Source organism: Zosterops lateralis (assembly GCF_965231275.1).
Source record: "Zosterops lateralis genome assembly, chromosome: 15".
NCBI classification, from domain to species: domain Eukaryota; kingdom Metazoa; phylum Chordata; class Aves; order Passeriformes; family Zosteropidae; genus Zosterops; species Zosterops lateralis.
This window is the reverse complement of record NC_139775.1, coordinates 13,946,798-13,968,666: the sequence shown is the minus strand read 5'-3', so window position 1 is coordinate 13,968,666 and position 21,869 is coordinate 13,946,798. Positions and strand designations below refer to the sequence as shown.

Sequence of the window (21,869 nt, the reverse complement as noted above, 5' to 3'; positions counted from 1 at the left end):
ACTGATGGGTCTTGAGTGGAACTGATTCCTCAGGTTTCTCCTGCTGCCAGGATAAAGTTTGGTCCTAGTGTTATGGATTTGTTTGGATACCCTGTGTCCTGTGTGTGGGGGAAGGACAGTAATGGAGATGTGGAGATGTTCCTTTCCCTGCTCCATGCTGAGATCTGAACCAGCAGAGCTGGTTTGAAGCACTGGCTCACACTCAGACCTGCAGCTGTCCCCTTTCCAACAGATGGCTGAGGTACAGGGCCCAGCATTCAGTGCTTTGTTTGGGTCTGAGCACTGGGCAGATGTCCAGGCAGAGCATTTCCCAACGCTCCTGGCTGGAGTCGCTCCGGATCGCGCGTCTCGGGGCTGGAGCCCTGGCAGGGGCCCAGCTGCAGCTCCCAGCCAAGGTGGCTCTGAGAGTGTGGTGTAACGTGAGCACTTTGAGTCATAACCAAAAACCCTCCGTTTGTTTTTATGTGAAAACAGATGTGGGGATTTTTTGTTTTGTTTTGTTTTTTTAATGAGCAAAACCTGTGGTTTCAAAGCCGATTGAACTCCCAAATAAGTGACCATTGGTTAAACTGCTCTGCAAGCGCTTTGCTTTTCCAGCATAAGGGTGAAGTACTTCTCCAGGAAAAAAAGAGAAGGAGCATAAGCCAAATGGGATGTGGCTTTTTCCCTGGAAGAGGCCTGGCTGTGAATGGAGCAGTTGGTGTTGTTCAGTACATATAGTTCTGCCATTCTGCTTTCTGTGGTCGCACGTCCCATTTCTCCAAGCAGAGTTGCAGCTCTGGACTATTTGAAATGTAGTGTCCATGCCCCTTGACAGTATCTAGGTTTTCATCCATCTAATTCCTGGTACTAGCAGTTCTTTTTCTGCTTTATGAGCTCTCACAGGCTCTTGTGCTGCTGCTGCTGCTGTGTCAGTGCTGACGACAATACTGCCAACATGACTCTATTGAATTTTGCACTGATGTAGACCCAAAATGAGTTTTTAATTGGCAGTTCCCAAGGGTACATTCTGTCTTTTGCTTTTCTACTCTTCTGGCCCAGAGGCTTTGTCTTCCTCCCTCTGTGCACGTAAAGGACACTCTGTGCCCTCTCCAGCCTGGCTTATTCACAACCAGTGGTTGAGGTTTGCACATTCTTTCCAGAACTGGTCAATTTACCACATCCTCCACCAAATATAGTGAATACTGAGCCAAGTGTCCAGGTGTGAAGTTCTAAGTGTATGTTGTGATGGCAACATCCCCACAAACTTTTTGTTTTTCATAAAATCACAGACTGGTTTGGGTTGGAAGGGACCTTAAAGACCATCTTGTTCCTCCCACTGCCATGGGCAGGGACACCTTCCATGATCCCAGGCTGCTCCAAACCCTGTCCAGCCTGGCCTTGGACACTCCCAGGGATCCAGGGGCAGCCACAGCTTCTCTGGACACCCTGTGCCAGGGCCTGCCCACCCTCACAGGGAAGAATCTTCCCTCTCCAGCACAGGGGATCTGACCTTGGTCCTTGGATCTATTTGTCCTGTGGTAGAGGTGGTGAGGATCTGTGACTGCCTGCTCTGCAGCCCTGGATGGTGTTAAACTGGACAGATCTTTGCAGAAACCCCAAACAGGAGAACCCCTGTGTTTGGAAATGCTCTCCCCTGTGAAAGTCAGTGCTGACAGAGGTGTCACTAATTCTGCTCTCATTTATAGCCTGCTCAAACACTGGGTAAATGCAGATCTCACAGCACTGAGTTTGGGGATACTTAACATTTATCCTGCATGTCTACTGTGTTCATCAGACTTTTGAATCTCCTCAAAGGATGAAATTAGGTTTGGCTCATCTTGTTCTATAAAACTGTCATGGCTGCTGTTAATTATATTTTTTATCTTTTAATTCTTTAACAGACAATAAAAAGCTCCAGCCTTTCCATTGTTTTATCCAGGAGTGTGACGTCAGACCAGGTGGCCTCAGCTCCCCTTGGTCATCCTGCTTTGCCTTTTGCATCAAAACATTGGATCAGCTATTTGTTCTCAAAGGTGGTCAGTCTTTTTCCTCTGTACCTGTGATTGTGAAGGCTCTGTGATGCACCTCTGTGCATGATCAAAGGCACACCCAGAAGAGTCACTGGTTCCCAAGTTTGTGCATGTATGTGGCCACCCCCATGGACACTATGTACAGGGCTTGGCTAAATGGGCACCGTAAAATTCAAGTGCAGGTGGAGACAGAAGAGCTCTTGAGGCACCTGAACCACTCCTGAACCACCTCCTTGTCTGCCACGTCCCCTTCAAAGAAAGAGGAATGCAAAAATGTGTGATTTTTGTCTTGTTAGTTCTCTGATGTTACATCCCACCATTCCTGCACCTTAAGGTGGGACATGAGATGTCTCTGCCTCTCAAAATATGCACCAAAGTAGTCTTTGCTTGTTCCTCGGGCCAGCCGCCTTCTGTGCAGTCTTTTCTCACCTGAACTCTCTGCTCTGTCACAGATCATAGAATCCCAGACTGATTTGGGTTGGAAGCTCAAAGCTCATCTCCTTTCCACCCCCTGCCATGGGCAGGGACAACTTCCACCATCCCAGGATGCTCCAAACCTCATCCAGCCTGGCCTTGGACACTCCCAGGGATCCAGGGGCAGCCACAGCTTCTCTGGGCACCCTGTGCCAGGAACTCACCACCCTCACAGGGAAAAATTACTTCCTGATGTCTAATCTAACCCTGCCTTCTGTCAGTTTGAAGCCATTCTCCTTTGTCTTGTCACTCCAGGCTCTTATAAATAGTCTCTCTGCATCTTTTTGTACCATTCAGGTACTGGAAGGTGGTGAATAATTTTCTGTACCTCCAGCAGCAGGGATGTTACAGCAGGAGGGCACAGCCTTGCTGTGACTGTTACCATTTAGGCACTTGCACCTTGCCCTCTGCTCCAGTGGTGCTGCTCCAGGCAGACAAGGCTCAGCCTCTCCTGCTTCCAGCAGATTCATTCCCTCCAGGCTCTGCAGTGGCCCCTCAGTGGTTTCCCAGGGCAACAGATCTAGTCTAGTCTAGCTTTAACCCCTTATCTCCTTGGAAGGATGGAAGCACATTCTGAGTGCTGGCAGAGAGGAGCAGCAGGGTGATCTGGGGTGTTTTTTGTGGCTTCCCTGAGCAGGCAGAGCAGAGCTGAGATGCCAATGGGATGTAGTTTGTGTGTGAGCTGCCCCACACCCAGGTGTCCCCATTGTTACTTGGTGCTGTCACAGGTGTCTTGATCTGTGCTGTAGCTCTCACATGTGCTGGGCATTGCTATTTAATACCTGCCTGTGCATGAGGTGAGTCTGAAGGAGCCTCTGCCTGCAAGAGGTGCTGGTTCTCCCACCCTGCTGCTTCCTGAAGAAGTGGGAAGTCTGTCACAGCCTGGATCCTTTGTTTCCAGCCTCAGATTCACAGAGTGCAGCACAGCAAGAGGTGACTTGTGCTGCTTCTCTCTTGGACACACACAACACTTGTTTGGATTGTTGCCATTTGTGTTCTTGGGTCAGTCCAGCACAAAATGTTGATGGTTCCCATGTTCAGGAGGGCAAATCTGCCCAGTGTTTCTTCTTTACAGCCTTCAAGTGCCATGATTTTCACTTTGAATGCAGCTAGCTTGTGTGAAAATACCATCTTGCTCTGTAGTGTATATCGTGTCCAGGTTTCTACAGGTGTAAAGCCTCCAGTTCTTGGGATTTGTATTTTTTTATACTGGTGTGCTGGGTGTTTTTAGCTTGATTTGCTGCTCTGACCTAGGTGAACCTCTGGCAAAAGCCTCTCCAAGCCCTTCAGACAGGAATGCAGGTGTGTGCTGTAGTGGCTCACTGGGGTTACATTAGTACAAGCACACCCAAGTGTGTTGGGTATTTGATTATACTGCTCTTAAATGTTATTTTGTACCTTCTATATTAAATTACTGAAACTGAACACTTCACTCTTGTTCGGTGTGGTGTTAAATAAAATTCATGCAGTAAACCTCTTAATTAGGCAGCAGTTTTTAATATGTCAGTGAAGTTGGTAAATAAGGATTCCCTTGACAATTTTTAGATTGAATTATGGAGGTATGTCTGACCCATTTCTGAGTATTTTTGACAGTACAGTGTATTCATGGAGGCTGTTTAGTGAGGGGAGAGGCTGATAACAGAGATGATGCCAAGCTTTTCCTGAACAGTTCAGCTGCTTGGCTGTGACCCAGCAATTAAGGTATTACTGATAAACAAGTGAGGCTGGAGCTGGGTGACAAGTCAGTGCTGTTACTCCTTCTCAAAGGCTGCCCTCACCATTCCAACAGTGCCTGAACTCACCTCTGGTCGTGGGATTTGAATTTATGGAGAATCTGCTGCTGCCCTGGCAGTGAATCACATCCCTTTGTCTGTCACTTTGCTCTTCAAGGCAGGGAGAGTTTGGCCAGTTCAGGAGAGGAGGAGACTGAAGGCAGGGCTCAGCAGGGGCTGCAGCTCCTCCTGAGGGGCAGCTCCAATTTCTGCTCTCTGTGACAGGGACAGGACCAGGGAATGGCTGGAGCTGTGTCAGGGGAGGTTTAGGCTGGACATCAGGCAAGATTCTTCTCCCAGAGGGTTCAGGCACTGCCCAGGCTCCCCAGGGAATGGGCACAGCCTCGAGGCTGCCACAGCTCCAGGAGTGTTTGGACAATGCTCAGGCTCAGGGTGGGATTGTTGGGGTGTCTGTGCAGGACTGGATGATCCTTGGGGCTGCCTTCCCACTCAGGATATTCTGTCATGCTGTAATTTTCTTGTGGTGCGTTGTGTTGGCTGCTTGTTCCAAGATCTGCTGGTTACTGTGGCCACTCCTGGCAGGCTGTAAGTCCCCCTGGCCCGTGGCCATAGCTCACTGCCCCAGAGCTGCTTCATACCTCTCCTTCACTGGATTTGTGCATTTTCCTGCAGCAGGGAAAAGGAGTGACTCTGGCAGTGGTGATCACACAGTGGGATCCAGCTGTGCAGGAGCCCACAGCAAAATTGGGGCTCACTTTTACATTAATTGAAATTACTTCTGAGCTCATTCTATTGGTTATCATGTGTCTGTTTGCAGTTGGATGTGTTAATTTTTGTTCATACTATAAATGCTCCAGTCCCTTACAGCACCAGAGGTCTAGTTGATCATTTGTACATTTAAAGGTGTTTGAAGTTCCCATATCTGGATGCTTTCTGAGCTAAATATCTTCTGTGTGATACTGGAGGTACCTTTTGTTGAGCTTCAGGAGTTCTTTGTGTTACAGAAACCTTGGGTTTTTTGCCTGTCACACACCATTTCCTTGCAGGATGAAAAGAATTACACTTTAGATTTCTCAAGCCCGTGCAGGATTTCTTTACCCCAAATACTGAGCCTAATGTGAAGATTTAAAAGGAAGGACAAAGTTTCTTCTCCTCAGCATTTGACATTCAGGATCTCCCTTTCTTGTCTCAGTCTGTGTCCTGGCACTGTAAGTCTGGGTGAGATCCCTCAGCACCATCATTAATTCACTTTAATAACTTCAGTCAGATCTTGGAAAAACCTTCCTCAGGGGAAAGAAGGGAAATCTGGGAAGCCCAAGGTGGAAGCCCAGGCTGCTTTGCCTGCCCAGAACACCAAGGCTGGAGTACTCTTGTCCTTATTTCCAGAGTTGATATCTCATAAAGATATGTTCTAATCCTCTGGCATTGTGTTTCAGGTATAAAGATGATGTTGACAGCCCTACTGAGGAGAATGGGAAGCAGAAGGTCCTGTACAGCCTGGAGTTCACCTTTGATGCAGATGCTCGTGTTGCCATCACAATCTACTGCCAGGCCACAGAGGAGTTTGTTGGTGGCATGGCCGTGTAAGTCCTGGGCTTGTGGCCACTGGAGGGGCACAGGAGCCCCTCATTAATCATTAATCACCCCTGAGGCACGATAGAGTGGGAAATTTCAATTTTTTTTTTTTTTTTTTTTTTTCTGATGGCTTTGAATATTACTTTCAATTCCCCCACATAGCCAATATCTTCTCTTGTTCCCTTTCTGGTTTGGTTTCAGGCTGTAGGGAAACCATCCTGTGTGCAACTAAGGAGAGGAACTCACAGCTGTATGTTTTGTCTAGGAGGTGTTCTGTGAAATTAAAAAAAACAATCACCCTTCCCTTCAAATACTACCTATATTTTTTTTCCCCAGATCACCCAATTCACTGCCTTTCTGTGTTCTCTGTGACAGGAGCATGTGGGCCACCAAAGTAAAGTTCAGTCTGACATTAACAGAGTGAGTCTGTGGAATTGAGGCCCACCCAAAGCCCATTTTGGGAGAAATGCCCAGCTCAACACTGGCTGTTGGTAGATGGGAGAGGATTGACTTCCTGAAGCCCTCTTTGTGTGTGTTTCCTGCCATGTACACATTAGTCTTTGGTTAGCTGTGGAAAGAATGACCAAAATGTCATCTGTGGGAACCTTCTCATATCCTGATAGTACATCCCTCCAGATTTTAAAACCTTTTTATCTAAATCAGCACATTTAAACCATTCCAGTCAATGCTGTATCCCACAAGAGTATGAAAAATTTCCTCTCTGTGTTCAGAGCAAAGGTGGCTGGAATGTGCTCTGCCTGGTGTGAGTTGGGTACAGGTGAGGTGCTGGTGCACTTCCAATGGCCGTGGGACACAGAATTCCTTTGGCTCCAGGGGTAGAGGAGGATTCAGGCTGCAGAAGCTCTTGGCTTCCTCTAGTAGAGGCTTTTGGCTGACCAGAGGCTCCTGGACATTGTGCTGATGGCTTCTGCAGTGATGCTCTGGAGCTGGGGCTAAACTTTGCCTTGGTGGAAGGGACCTGCAGAGGCTTCAGCAGGGGGAAATATCTATGACAAACCATAACAGGGCTTCTTTGTTTAATGCAAAGTATAAACATCCCACTAATGATCAATGAATAGTGTATTTTTGGAAATGAGAGTGGCTCAATTCTCCACTCCAGATATGCATTCCTTCAAACTGGAGGATATCCTGATCTAGAATTTTTGTTTAGGCACCTTTTCCTTCTTCTGTTGAAGCCTATGGCTGCCTTTATTTTGGGGGAGAGGTAATAAATTAACTTCTTTTTAAAGTGCTTGAAAAATTATCTCTCAACAAACTCTGAATACACTTGTTTAGATCCAGCTTTTCCTGAGCAGAGCTGAATGCAGCAGGATGCCTTAGAAATCCTGATAAAGTTTCCATGTTCTGTCTCTTAGGTCCTTAGGTTTCCTGTGAATTTAGTGCTAGTGAAGGTGTTGGAATGGCAGCCTTGGAGAGATTGAAGTCCTCTTTCCCTAACACAGGTACAACATGGAGAGGTGGCCCCTGTCCCTCGTGCTGCCCTGCAGTGTTCCTTGAGTTTTGCCCTAAGAGAGAAACCATCCATGGGTTAGTGGGGAGAACTGAGGGCCTCTGTGGCCAGGGTGGATGTATTTACATTGCCAGACTTAAGCCATGGCTTAAATCATTAAGGCTTGGTTTAAATCATTGATTTTAATCTTGTTTTCCCCTGTTGGTTTACCCTGAAGGAGAATTTCATTGTCACTGGTCGGTAGCAATGAAACATCTGCATTTACAGCACAGTGAGCTTCATGTCAGACCTTGTGCTATATTTATTTATGTCTGTAAAGAATATCCATAAAGTTTAAAATCTTTTTTTTAGACTCTCACTTTTGCATTTTATGCCAAAATGGCAGTGACCCAAAGTTATTCTAAAAAGAAACATTTAATTATTTTTTTTAGCCCACATCTTGAACCAGGCTGTCTTGGGCTGGAATTGTACCTGAGTGACCCAAGACCAGCAGTGTTTGTTCTTGTTGATTAAGCTGCTCATGTTGGACTTCTAAGAGACTCTCTTGTCAAGTTGTGCTGTGAAGAATAATTGGTTAATAGAATTGTTTTAATTACCAAATATAACCAACTGTTTCTGGACAGAGAGTGTTGTCAGTCCTCTGTACCTCTCCTCTTGGTTGGTTGGCAGGAGGAAGAAAACACATTGTTTTGGTTCACTTAAGAACACTTTTTTCTGAAATTTAATGTCATGCACTGAGCCAGTGACTGTCACCAGTGCTGTTATCTGTCCTTCAAAACTTGGGCAGCAAAATGAACTACCCAATGGCTTTTAAATTAAATTTGAACAATTCCAAGGTAGAGTTTCTGAATGTGAACAGAGCTGTCGACTTCAAAGGATTTTTTTTTTTAATGTGAATTTTTTTAATCCACCCTGTCCATGGTTGAGTGAGAGAGGGATCTGTGTTAGATGGCAGAGCTGAAGCCTGTGTTCATGACCCCTCTGCATGAAACCAGGATCAGCAGTGATTTCCCCACTGATGAAAAATCAGCCAATGGTTCTGTGCTGTCCTGCTGGGGTGGCAGCAGCCCCTGGTGCACTAAACCTTCTAAAAGGTCAAAGCACCATATTCAGCTCTTTCTTCCACTTCTGGCCTTTCATTTAATAAATCATACTTTTATTTCTCCATAGTACAGGAATGATGAGCTGCCTGTTTCTGCTCTGGGGTGCTGGAACAATAAATGTTATGTAAATGTGGGTGCAGGGGCTGCGCCAGAAGCCAGGGAGCTTTTTGGAAGGCATGATCCTGATTTCGTGCAGATGTGTAGGGGGGAAGTCAGATACAAATATAGACTTTATAAGCTGCTTTAATTCAACCCAGGCTATTTTTCCATGTGGAAGTGGCTCCTGAAGCACGTCTTGGGGCCAGTGCAGCTGCCCAAGTAGGCATCTCTGCTTCTCTGGATTTGCTGGCTGCTAGTAAAAACCTTTTGAAGCTCTGATTTCAGCTTTGCAAAGCAATTCTGTAAGGGCAGTGCTGTAATTACTTTGATTTATTCTTTTCAAATTCTAGTGGAAAAAAAAAAAAAATCTGGGCTGCATTCTTAGAGCTCTGAGTGAAGCGAGTGCATTTTCAGTGCACTAACAGGAATGCAGCTTTCCCCTGCCTGGGCTGGTGGATTTTCCTTTTCCTCAATCTCTTTTGGTGCTAACAGCTGCATTCATGGAACAAGCATGTGCAAAAGCTGTCCTGTGTATAAATCCTAAACTACTTTTATTGCAATTGATTGGGATAAGGATTCCTTTTATAACAAAACACCTTTTTTTTTTTTTTTTTTTTTTTCCACTCTCCTAAATCAACGCTGGATCCTAAAATGGGAGAAACTTTCTGTCCCCCTGTGAAAGGCAGGAATTTTCTCCCAGCTCTCAGCCTGCAGCATGGCTCCTTAGAAATGCTAAACGAGTTATTCCTGCTTCTCTGCTGGAACAGCCACTGATCCTGATAGAATCAGCACTCCTGCAAAACTCCTGCCAGGAGCCTGGTTATGGTCGTGCAGCTGGGGGTGAGAGAAGGGAAGGAAGGGAAGGGAAGGTGGCTCTTCCTGAGGAGTGGCTTTGCTTGTTGTGGAGCCTCTGCTCACCTGGGAGCCACAGCTCAGTGTCTTGGGCCTGGCTTTGGGATTAGCTGATTTCCATGACCAAGGGCAAACCTTTCTGCAAGCCAGGGAGCTTCCTCCTGGAGTTATTTAGGCTCCGTTTAAAAGCTGGTGGCTTTGTCAGTCCTGTCCTAACCTGTCTCGAAGTATGTTCAGCAGATTTTCCCAGGTAATTGTGCTGGGAGATATGCTCAGCTGCAGTGTTTCTTAGCCAAGATCCTGGGAGCACATAGCTCCCAACAGCTGCCTGCCTCTTGTCCTGAACTGTTGAACTCACAGGGAGCTGTGTCATCACTTTTGTGGGACCACAAATGACCAGCAAGGTCTGGTGAAGGTGGTTGTGTTGGTGGTTATACAGGTGTGTTCACCTGTGCAGCCCCATGCCCAGGGGAAGGTACCCTGTGCTTTCTGGTGCTAGTGCAGATATCTGTGGAAGCCTTTTGGATGAAACAGAAATCAGTTTAAAACCAGAGGGGACTACTCCCCTCACCTTTGAAATATCTTTTGCTTGGTGACTTTGTAGTGAGAACTCACTCTAAAGATTAAACACAGCAGTTCTCAGAGGATGAGCTAGTGCATCACCCCAAGGGTAACACAGATCTACCTATGCCCAAGTCTCTTTAGTGGCAAGGAATTAGCACTGACCTGCCTCTGAACAGCTCAAGACCCTCAGTATCTTCAGTTTCATTTATTTTTCTGGTTGTGTCCATTTTCTTTAGTTTTGGAAATCAGGAGAAACATGGAAGTGTGTGAGCTGTACCTCAGCTACTCACTAGGGATTGCCCATAATGTAATTTCCCTCCAGATAAAGGAGAGGGTGCTCTGCCTTGCATTTCCATTGTGGGGCTGGCAGCAGGTCACAGAGAATAGTTAAAAACTCCCAGTTGTAGCCTGGCTTCTCCTGCAATAACTGATCCATGTGCTTGTACTTTAGATACCCTTGGTTTGGGAGACAAATGTGTTTTTGGAGGAGGCTGCAGAGATATTTGTATTCTCTTTTTATCAGTGTTCCACTGCCTGTGAACACATCCCTGCTTATTCTGGCAAAATCCTGGATGTGCACATCATTAGCCTGTTCCTGGGAGGGCCCCTGGGACTTTTCCAACTGTAGGTGTCCTGCTGACTAGCAGGAAGGATTGCGCAGTTCAAACATGACAGAGCAGCGGTTCTTTCCTCAGGGGAAGAAGTCAAACCAAGCCTGTAGCTGGAAGCACTTAAAAGAGCCAGATCTGAAGGCATGAGCAATCCAGGAAGATCAGGAACTCGTGATAAATATGACGTGAGAGGTTTGAGTCTTGCAGCGCCCATTCTTATGAAAAAGATCTTCCTTTTTGGACAGAAAAAGATTCTCTCCCCTATCCCAAGTGCTGTTGCCAAGTTCTATTTTCTCAATATAAAAAGAAAACAGAATGAAAATAGGTCAGTGTAGCTCTGCAATCCTTGCCCTTTCCGGGGCTGCGCTGTTTGTGTTGCTGATGTGCAAGTGGATTTATTGTAAAAATAAACCCCATTTCCTTGTTTGTTTTGCAATGCCCCAAACCTCCTCCCACAGTGTTCTGAGCTGATGAGGGGACATGACACTGCAAGGATTCCCTGCTCTGTCTGTGTGTGGAAGTTTGAGGAGTTGGGTCACAAAATGAAATCCAACGGGTGGCTCAGCACACGGCTGTTTTCATTCAGGCTTGCCTAGGAGACAGAGGACTCAGATATTCCTTTGATTATTTATTGGCCTCTGTCTGTTCAGGGCCTTTGAAAGGTGCTCTTGCTGCTTTTGGCTGTGGTGATTAATATGAATTCTTTGTGCAGAGATTTCTTCTGTGTGAAGAAATCAGAGGCCAGTGCTGGTTTTGCTCGGAACGAGCCTTTGTGGCTTTGATCCAGGCACACACCAGTCCCCAAGGGAACACTGGAGTGTGCAGAGTTCACAGGCTGGAGAGCCAAATTCTATAGATTTCAGTGAGCACACAAACCCTCTGTCTGTCTTAAGAGTTGTGGCCTTTGTGCCTCTCTGTGTAGCTGTTGTGTGAGCTTTGAAGCCTGGCTGGAGCTGGGAGCGTGGTGCTCCCAGCAGCTGGAGACAGAGCTCTGCAGGGGCTGGAGGGGAGTGTGGGCACTGGGCTTGCAGCTGCATGGGGAGAGGGTTGTTCTTGGCCTGGCTTGGAGTGGAAACTCAGTCCTGAAGGAAGCAGGAGGGAAGGAGAAGACTCTCAGAGATTGCAGTGCAATGCCTTAGCACCTAGTTAGCCTCCAAACTCCTTGTGGGAGCCATTCTGGGGTGGATCTTGTCTAATTCTGAATGACCCAGGGCTATGGCCTTGCTGTAGTTTGGTGGTGTTTATTTTATCAGTAGCCACTTAGAGTTGAAACATTTGTTCAACTTCCCTTTTCCCCAAAAACTGACCTGTGAGATCCTACCTCAAAATGAAAGGGGAATGAGCAGGTGGGAGAGAGAACAGGAGAGGATACTTGTTCCACATCACCTCCTTGTCCCCTGTGAACACCAGCAGAACTTGACTGACTCCTTCCTCATCACCTGTAAGAGGACATGGAGCCTGCCAGGCAGTCACAGCCTGGCAGAATCATTTCCTGAGTACCCTCTGAAGCTCTTCTTGTCCTTGGTTCACTACAGATTGCCATGAAACACGTTTAGTTGCTACTAAAGAAAGAGGACTCTTGTTTTGTCTACAGGCTCTTCAAAGCACAGATTCTCTCAGCCATTTCTAGTCAAAAATGTTACATGGGGGCAACATTTCTCCACGAATCCTGCTTTTCCTGAGGAATGGGGTCTGGACAGCACAGGCAGGACTGTGAGTACAGCAGATGCCAACCAAAGGAGCAGGGGATGAGTAGAGGCCCCTTAGACTCTGATATGCAGGATATCTGCCTTGAAACAGCTTGTCAAGTTTCCCTCCTGTGTAGCACAGGGAGTGTTGTCTTGTGCAGAGAACCTTTGCATCACATTGGAAGGATGATCCATTTCTGTGAGTCACTCAGGGGTCATCAGACTTCCAGGGAATTCACCAACCCACTGGCTGCTGGCTGGAGGTGTTCAGAGTTATCTGGGTGTCCAGATCCAAGTCTGACGTGTTTTAGCAGTGAGGGCCAGGCAGTCTGAGGCATAAAGCTCACTTGGGGAAGCCTCCTTTATAATTCTGTCCTACTCTTCAGCTCAGAAAAATCTATGTGCCTGGTTTATTTCTTTTCCCAGGGACGGTGAGAGCAGCAAGTCAATGTGAGTATTACTCTGCCCTGTCCTCCTTGGAAGAGTGTTATTTGTTTTTCTGTTTCTGGTGCTGTAAATGCAGGTCCTCCAGCATTCCTGGCACTCAGCAGCATCATGTTTACACCCCTTCCCCACCTCCACTCTCTCCTCTGCACTTTATTTCCAGTAAGTTCCTGACTTGCTGTCACCTTAGATAAGTCACTCTTCCATCCCCTGCTTTCCCAGCTGTGGAGGGAGAATTGTGCCTCTCTGCAGAGCTGGAAAGCTTTGAGAGTGCCACAAAAGGAGCTAGATACAGGCTTGCTCTATTCATTGTGCTTGACAACTCAGTAAATAAAACTTCACTCAATTGCTCGCTCTGTAATTCACATATAAAAGACCTGTCATTCTGATCTCCCCCACACCACGCTTGAAATGCAAAGGATGGAGAGTGAGACCTTCTAGTAAAGCAGCACAATTTCAGCACAGTACAGAATGGGCTCTGAGGGTATTGTCATTAATAACTTAATGCACCTGCCTTGACAGGAAGAGAAGAGTGCACATGGTGAACCTGCCCTTTGTCAGGACCTTCCAGCATTTAATGTGGGTATTGTGACCCTTGATTTTGTGGATCCTCAGAGGGTGCAGGAACTGTTGTAGCTTTCCAGAGAAAGGCAGAGGATTTTCTTGTAGAGCTGAAGCCTGTCTTGTCACTGTGCTGAGGGAAGATGTTGCTGCAGTGTCTCTTGGGCAGGGCATCTTTCACTTTCTCTCCAGTTTTGTCAGTGTGCTCTGAACACACAGTAACTTGACAAGAAAGGCTTTGGTGGTAAAGGCAGTTTCAGCTATTCCCACCCTGCTTTGGGGTTCTCTGCCTCCTCTCCTATGCCAGAACTGAGAGAGGCTGTGCACATCCAGCTCAAAACATCCCCCTCCAGAAAGGGGGAGTGGGCAGGGAAATGTCTCCTGGGGAGGACAACACCAGATGGGCTCAGGGTGCAGAAGATGGTGAATGCAGCTGTGGTCCCATTCCAGATGTTTGTCCCAGCCTGGCAGTCCTGGTGTTTGTGACAAACTTTGAGACAGTGGCTGGGGTGGTGTTGGTAGCCCTGAAACACCCGTGGGGAAGCACAGGAGGGATTGAGGAGTGGGTTGGAATGGCTTAGCAGGATGGTGGAAGCCAAGGAGGGTTTCTCACTGTGGAGTTGTCCCACAGAGGCACAGGAGAGCTTTCAGCACCGTGCTGGGTTATCTGTTCTCAGTGTTAGCTCATAGCTCGTTCTTCCTGGGTTTCCTGCAAAATCAGGACTGTGCTGGGCTTAAATCCAGCTTTTCCTAGGCCATGGATTTAGGGAGCAGGCCTTTGCCAAGCTGCTGCACCCCCCTGTACTCCAACACCCAGGCAGGCCAGTATGGACACCATCAGACCTTGCCTGTCTGCGCTGCTTTCTCTTTCCTCTGCTCACCTTCTTGCTTTGACCTTTCCCTTCCCTCTTTGTGTCCCCACTGAATGGCTGCCAGCCCCTGCCAGCTCTGCCCTTAGAGCTGCCACTTGTGATTCCTGAGAGGCCGAGCAGGGAGTGAGTGAGAGCTGAGCAGGGAGCAGTGATGTGTTATAGCGAGTTTTGTTTTTCCCCCTTCCTTCAGATACAGCACCAAGAATCCCTCTCTGCAGTCCGAGACGGTTCATTACAAGAGAGGGGTGAGCCAGCAATTCTCCCTGCCTTCCTTCAAGATTGATTTCTCAGAGTGGAAGGACGATGAGGTGAGTGTCTGCTCAGTGTCCCCTTCTTTCCACAGCCTGTTTGTCCTAGAAGCACTGGGCTCTGTTTAGTGCCATGAAGTTATGGCTGGAAGACACTTTCTCCCAGCTCCTCCAGCATGTTTTGTGGGTACTGCCCTGGGAGGAGCAGTATGGGAACTTGGCAGGCAGATCAGGCCAACTGGGAGGAGATCCAGAGAAGTGACTTTAGATATCACTGATCAGCTGAGATAGGAGGGAGATTGCAGAGATTGACACTGGAGATTTTCCTGGAAAACCTGCTTTCCTTGGCCTTCCTCTCCCTGCCAGCCAAAGAGCTTGTGGGAACAAATGTCTGTAGTGATCTCTAGTTTTGTGGGGTTTAGTTTTAAGATTTTGGGGGTTTTTTGGGTACTCCTCTAGAACAGTGGTCTCCAAAGTGAGGTGCATCCAATACAATTCATTGAAGTGTGGCAAGGATTTCAGAAATACATGTATATAACCCACAGATGATAAACACACATATATTGGGAATGTATGCTCAAAACACATCACTGATGGGATGAATAGTCACAATAGTTTGGAGACCACTGCTCTGGAAGAGTCCTGTTCTGTTAAAGTGCCACATCCTGCCCTATTATCTGTAACAGTGCAGTGTTGTGAAGAGATATTCTCCTTCTGGGGCACATTTACACTGGTGCATCAATGCTGAATAAGGGAATGTTTTCCTCTTCTTAATTTATCCCATAACTGCAAACACACCAGGGTTTGGTTTTAGTTTAAGCTTTTTGGCTTTTCTACATACCAAGATATGTGGAGTCCTGTTAATTTTGGTATCTTTGGTATCTGCAAAATTCCAACGTGGGCAGTAAACCTGTCATTTCTGAGCCTTAAAACTTTGACCCAAAGGCATCCCCTGCACATGGCATAGGGAAGGAAAGCCTTGGTCTTTCCCCTGCTCTGTGAAGAATTTTAATAAGAGATTTCAAAGGCAGAGTAGTTGTTCTATAGCTACTGCTAATATATTTGTTCCTGTGGACTCTTCTCTCAGGAAGTGCACACTGATAATGGTGTTCATTTCCTGACCCAAGCCTGTGGAAGTGTATTGTGTCTGTGAACCTTGATAGATAACTCTACCTATTAAAAAAGAAGAAAAAAAAAAAGGGGGGAAAAAGTAATCTTTCATGTATTTGAAGGGTTGAATAGCTATTGTCCTGAAGTTACAGTTACAGCTATAATCAGTCCCGTGCCTTAACAAATGCCATGGTGGTTACCAAGAGCCTGCAGAGTCTGGTCTCCTGATGTCTTGGCTTCTCTGCCAATAGATGATTTCACAAGTTCAGCCTACAAAAGCCTGGAAGAGCTGCTTTTCAATCCCTTCTGTTGTCTGAGAGAGCTCAGTTCCCTTTCTTCCTAAAGAATTGAGAAGCTTAATTTTCACTTTTGTTCCTGTCAGCAAGGTTTTAACTGAAGTACTAAAGTCACATCCCTTTGACAGCTTAAAAGAAAAGTGAGTTTCCAGCTCTCTTTGCTTGTTCTGCTGCATCCTCTGTTTCCTCTTTTTTCATTGGTGTTACTGGGAGCTGGAAAAAACGTGGAACAAGCACTGTGATTCCAAATAGTTTCCCTTTCCATGTCAGCTCTGTGTTACATATTGGTCCATGTCCTAAATCTTCCCAACTGGCCACCAAAATGCAGCGCTTTTATCTGAGACAGCTGGCAGTGTCTTAGCTGTGTACAGTTGACATTTCAGATTGCTTTCCAGCTTTGTTATTGGTGTTATTCAAAACCCCCAGATTTATTTCATATTTTTGCTTAGTGTAATACTCGGATATGACGTAGGTCTTGGCTGGGAGGAAGGGAGACTGATGTTATGTTGGGTTGCTCTGTGAAAAGCTTCATAAAAATTTATTTTATCTCCTTCATTTACTGATTTGCTTGGAAATGACAGAGTATGGCTTGTGTAGAGTGAGTTGTGTTCAGGGCCCTAAAAATGAATGTGAAATGGTGCCTTAAAGAGGCCTTTTGTTCAAGAACACTGGAGTTTATATGGTAAAGCAACCTCAGTTCTGTGATGTGACTTTCCCTTCAAATGGTTTATCTTTTGAGGGACTGGAGCAAGTCAGGCTGCAAATGATGTTGGGGTTGTGGCAAAGTGATGGAAGCCCCAAAGCATTTCTAAATGGTGCTGCAGCACCTGCAATTGGGTCTCAGTTTTCATGGAGAAACTGAAAACAATTACCTGGAGCACCAGGGATTAATGACATCTTTTTTTTTTTCAGTCTTGGCAAGAGATGAGACAAAACATCCAAGTCAGTAATTAACAAAAACAACAGAAATCCAGTCCCTGAGCCACTTGCATTCCTGGCTTAGGACAGTGTTTGTAAGGTCGCCTTTTCCTTGTATTTCTAAGATGACAGGGAGCTTTTGATGTGCTTTAATGAAGTGTAAGGCAAAGGGGGAAACTGAAACTGTTTCCCTTGCAGTCAAATTTTCACTCTCACCAATTAGAAGCTCAAGGTCCTGCATTTCACAACATGCCAAGAGATGAAAATCAGTCCTGTGTTTCCTTAAAGTGTTGTGTGAACTGGAAGTTTTGCAGACTTTCCTCTTCTGTCTTCAGGAACTTCATACCAGAGCCAGAGTCTCTTTGTGGTGTTGGGAGCACAATGTGCTGCTGTGCTAAAGCCAATATATCCTGTCATATGAAGGCAAAATTGTGGCACTGGGTATATTTTGAGAAACTTGTCCTATTACAAATCACTCAGAAGACTTTTAGGACACGTGAATTAATGAGAGTTAAATACCATTTGTAATTCAAACTGAGATCTTTTGCCTTGCTTTGCTGGTGTTTATATGTGGATGTTGTAGTTGAGTCCCTTTTTTAAATTGGAATTTTAAATCCTCCTGCCCTGGAATTTTAAATCCTCCTGCTCTGTCATGTCCTTTTGAGACCAGGAGCTGGGAGGGTCTGTCAGAAGGGCCCTTTATTGAACTAACATGATCTCCAGTGTTGTCTTCAGGCAAGTCTGGTGTAAATTGTGTAACCTCAGCTCCTTTCTTTCCCTCAGCTGAACTTTGACTTGGACCGTGGCGTGTTCCCCGTGGTCATCCGAGCAGTGGTGGATGAAGGGGATGGTAAGAATTGATGTTCTGGTCTTCTCCTGGCTCTCTCTGAGCTTGTGTGAGCCCTTTCAGAACTTGGCCTTTCCAGAATAAAAATATTTCAGGACTTCACCGTAACTTCCCTTTATTAAAAGGGCCAAGCTGACCACATAAAAAATATACTTTTAAAAATAGCCTTTATTTTTATACAGGAAAAATAGCCAGGTATTTAGTGATGGAATAGTGTTTAGGAAAGTTCTTGGCTCTGCCACCAGTGCCAGGCACACAAATCAGAGCAAATGACATCCTTGATTGTTGGGTTTTGCTTTTGCAGTTTATAGATTAAGGAGGGTCTTTTCTCCCTTTTGGAGGGGTCAGTTGTCTTCCTCAAAACCTGGAAATGGGGAGAGAAAAGGAAATGGCTTTAAAATACTCAGGTCAGCCAAATGCAGCTTTATTCAACAGTTTGAAGTAATGCTTTTTCTGAGGATGTTGAATGGTTGTAATAAAAGAGCATAACCTTTCAGGAGAAATAATTGTTGATTATTTAAAAATAATAACTAATCATAATTTATAATTATGATTAATTGATGATTATTTTTAAAGCACACTGCTATTTTGGAGAGGGTAGTCCAGTGAATATTTAGATTATTACTCACCTTGCATGGTATTTCCCTTAAGGGGTGTGTGCTTTTGGGCTCATCTGGAGTGTCAGCAATGAACAAGGCACAAGGAAGTCACATTTTCTTTGAAATTGGGGACTTTTGTGGTCAGCAGGACCAACATTTGACTTCTGTAATTTTTTGTACAGAATTTAAGATAATTGGAAAAGAAAAAAATCCATTGTTGATCACATTGTTCAGGTCAGTTGCTTGCTCAGTTTTTTTATGTTGTTAAATGTGAAAAAGCCCAGAAACTCACTACATTATTTTACAGTCTTCCAAGCAGACAGAAATAGAACTGAATAAGCCAACTTAAAGTGTGACTAACAAAGCCCAATGCAACCTAAAGGAAATTACTTCTAAAGTGCATCTATTTTTAATGCTTTCAGGCACCATTAGTAAAATCGACATATATGTGTATTTCTTGACCATAAATATAAAACAGCTTCCCCTGTTTATGGAACTTCTGGCAAGGTGTTGTTGGGCATGTCTAGAAGGATCAAAAATAGAACAGGAGGCAGTATGGGAAACATACATTTATGCACATACCATGCACAGTCTTAGCCAATAATGTACTCCCATCTATTTTAATAACCTACAAAGCCAACTGCTTTTAAATCCTCTCCTGGAAAGAATGTCAGCACAAAAATGTGTGACATTTGAGTGAGATTTGAGGAAATTTGTGTATTTTGGTTCCTTTTTTTCAAGTGATGGGATTGGAAGGAGCTGGTGTGGTGTGTTTGCAGCACCTGGAAAATTACAGCTGGCCTGAAGCACTTGTGTTAAATAAGGTTGAATGGTAAATTAAAATAGCAGTCAGGGAGATGCTGGTTTGGACTGAACTCTGCCATGGCTTGTTGCAGTGTTAGCCCTGCCCCATTGCTGCCAGTGGGGTTGTTCCCAGGGAGAGGCACAGAACAGGAAGGAAAGGTGCTGCACAGAGCAGCTCACACCACTCTGGCCACACACACCCTCCTGGAATGCAGAGAGGACAGGGATTGTTGCCTCTTCCTTGGCCATTCAGACTGAGGGAAAGGACCTGAATTTTGTTTACTCTGAGAGACAGAACAGCCTTGCTCTTGGCTGGCAGTGAGAGGAGAAAGCAGATGAATTTTAACCCTGTTTTAACCCCCTTATCTGCATTTCCTTGTGCTCCTGATTCCACCCAAACTGCCATGACCAACCTCAGTTTTCCCAGCAAATCTGGAGGCAAATGTCCCCTGTCTCACAAATGGCTGTTTCTGTGTGCCATAGTCCAGGGGATGGTTCCTCTGCTGTCTCTGCTGTTCTGGGAGCCCAGGGGAAGCTCTGGAGCTCCTTTCCCTTTCAGACAGAGCAGGAGTTGCTTCCTTCCAGGCAGGGCTGCCCACCAGCTCTCCTGCCTGTGCTGAGCACAGCCCTCATCACTCCAAGCAGGATTAGTGCTTCCATGCCTTCCCTTCCCTCTGTGACTCCTTCACAAACTCTGTCTCCCATTTCCATATGATGAGTCTGAACAGGATTCAGGAAAAGGATCCAACCAGCTGGAGCTGAACAGAACCTCAGAGTCCTGAGTCAGAGAGGCTGGGATTGTACCTCACCTCCTCTTCTCTCTGTTTGCTGAAGGAGCCAGGAGTGCAGTACTGAAACCTCTGACAGCCCCTTCCCACTGCTGTGGGATTAAGAGGGAGCCCTCAAGTTTGGAAGAGGGAAAATGCTTGTCTTTGGGGAAAGCTGGACAGAGATGTTTCAGTGTCTGGAGTCAGTATGAGAAATAAATGTTTTATAAGCATGTCTGACTAGAGTGAAATAAAATAATAGGTAACAGGGCTGGAAATGCAGCCAATTGCTGTTAAACCAGATAGATTTGTGATAAATTCAGGTAATTAAGCCCAGGAATTTCAGGGGACAGGAGAATCCCACTGAGTACTGTCCCTTTCCAACCTTTGCTAACAAAGTGGGATAGTTTGGAGCACCCAGGACAATAAAGGCATGGTTTTGTAGGGCCCACCACAGAGCCCAGTAGGGTTTTGCTCTTGCTCTGTTCTGAACCAACCTGATGACAAAATAAGAAAAGTTCTAAATACAGGAGAAGGTGAAAATAGAACAGATGGGAGCTCAGAAATTTTAAGTGGACTAAAATTCAACTCGGGGTACTTTGATGCTTGTGCTGCTTGAGAGGTTTAACCAGTTCTGCCCTTTCTCTTTTTGCAGTGGTGGTTGAGGTCACTGGTCATGCCCATGTTCTTCTGGCTGCATTTGAAAAGGTAAATGAGTTTTTTTTTTATCCCTCTGTCCCTGTTCTTGTGTATGTAAACATTTCCACAGGTCATTAGCTTGTATTTATGTAACACTTGGCACAGCAGAGTCCTGACCTGTGACTGGGGTTCCCTGTGGTACAAAGAATCATTTGCAGCAGCTCCTTTGCAGCCTGTAATTATCATTTGTACCTGAGCTGGTCACTCAGGGAATGGCAGGGCTGTTTCCTGTGTTTGGAGAGGATGTTCCCATGGAGGGTGGAAGGTGATGGCCATGGCTGCTGCCATGCAGTTTTCCAGGGATTCCTTTTTGCAGAGCTGGATCTGCTGTGTCCAGACCCTGTTGTGCCATTGTTAGACCTGAGTTTACACACAGGACCAAACCCTCTTGGAAGGATTGGGGTGCATCCTGTGTAAAGGCTGAGTTCCACTGGTTTTGGGTGATGTGTTTGATGTCACTGACCCCTGCCTACAAGGCTGTGTGCACAAGCCTTGGTAACAAACTCTCTTCCCGTGGTAACTGGACCCTGAAAACAGTTCCAGTAGCCACAGCTGGACCTGTCCATAGCATAACCCTGTTGTGTCTGATTGTGGTAATACTGCAGACACATTTTCTGTGCAGGTGATATTTGTAGTGACATGCTGAGGTGAGGCAAGAGCTGGAAATGTAGAAGGGAGTAGCATCAGTGCTGAGCTGTTGCAAATTCTCCACTTTCCCAGCTGGCAGGTGGCTGATTTCTGTATCTCAATCTGCCTGGTTCCTGCCAGGTCCTAATTCTGTTCCTCTTGAGGTGGGTAATGTGGATGGTGAGGAGCTGAGTCAGAGGGCATGGCAAGCACAGTCAGTGCTAAGGAAGCATATGGCTGGGAGATACTCTAAGTGTTCTAAGTTGCTTTTTTTGTTGCACTTGGTCTGTGAAAAAAGTGAGTTTTCCCCTGTTAGAAAGGCTGCTCTGAGCACTGGTTTTGTAGGTAGCTTTACTCCTGGCAGTTGGACATCTGTCAGAGATGAGATGGAGTCAGCTGCAGCACCCCTAGGACCAGGACAGGGATGTTATTGTTGTTTCCTCTGGCTGATGTGAAAAAACAACTCACTGGAATCCTTCAGTCACAGTTCAGCTACTTCTTACCTCTCATCTTCCACTGAATGCCTAAAACAAGATTAAAATCTCCCTTTTCATAAAAAGTCACAAGGCAAAGTACATGTTGAGTTCCTCATCCTCCCTGTTTGGTTAAAATATATTCCCCCATCCTTAAAGTAATTGCAGCTTTTGAAGTGTAGGTCCATAAATCCAGGGGAGGTCCTTGATAAATGAGCACTGCTGATCTCCAGAGCTTATTCAGAGGAAAAACAGACCAGCAGGACTTGGTAACTTGCTATTTGTATGTATCTTTAAGATCAGAAGAATAACCTTGATCCTGTGTGTAGTCTGACCTTGCAGCTCTTCCAAAGGCAGAAACTTGTTTGCCTGAAAACAGGAGTGTTTTGTCTGTGGTGTGATGTTGTCCCTTCCTTCTGAGA

General features: G+C 45.8%; 1 protein-coding gene across 3 annotated transcripts in view; it reads left to right on the top strand.

Moving 5' to 3' along the window:
* The window catches only part of MGRN1 (mahogunin ring finger 1), a 46,859-nt gene that overhangs the window by 10,148 nt on the left and 14,842 nt on the right, over positions 1-21,869 (top strand). For all 3 annotated transcript variants that reach the window (XM_083872650.1, XM_083872648.1, XM_083872649.1), the window contains exons 4-7: positions 5,656-5,802; positions 14,250-14,367; positions 17,415-17,481; positions 20,304-20,356. In XM_083872650.1, the coding sequence (XP_083728776.1) occupies positions 5,656-5,802; positions 14,250-14,367; positions 17,415-17,481; positions 20,304-20,356 (385 nt within the window). The remainder of the gene's footprint in view (positions 1-5,655; positions 5,803-14,249; positions 14,368-17,414; positions 17,482-20,303; positions 20,357-21,869) is intronic.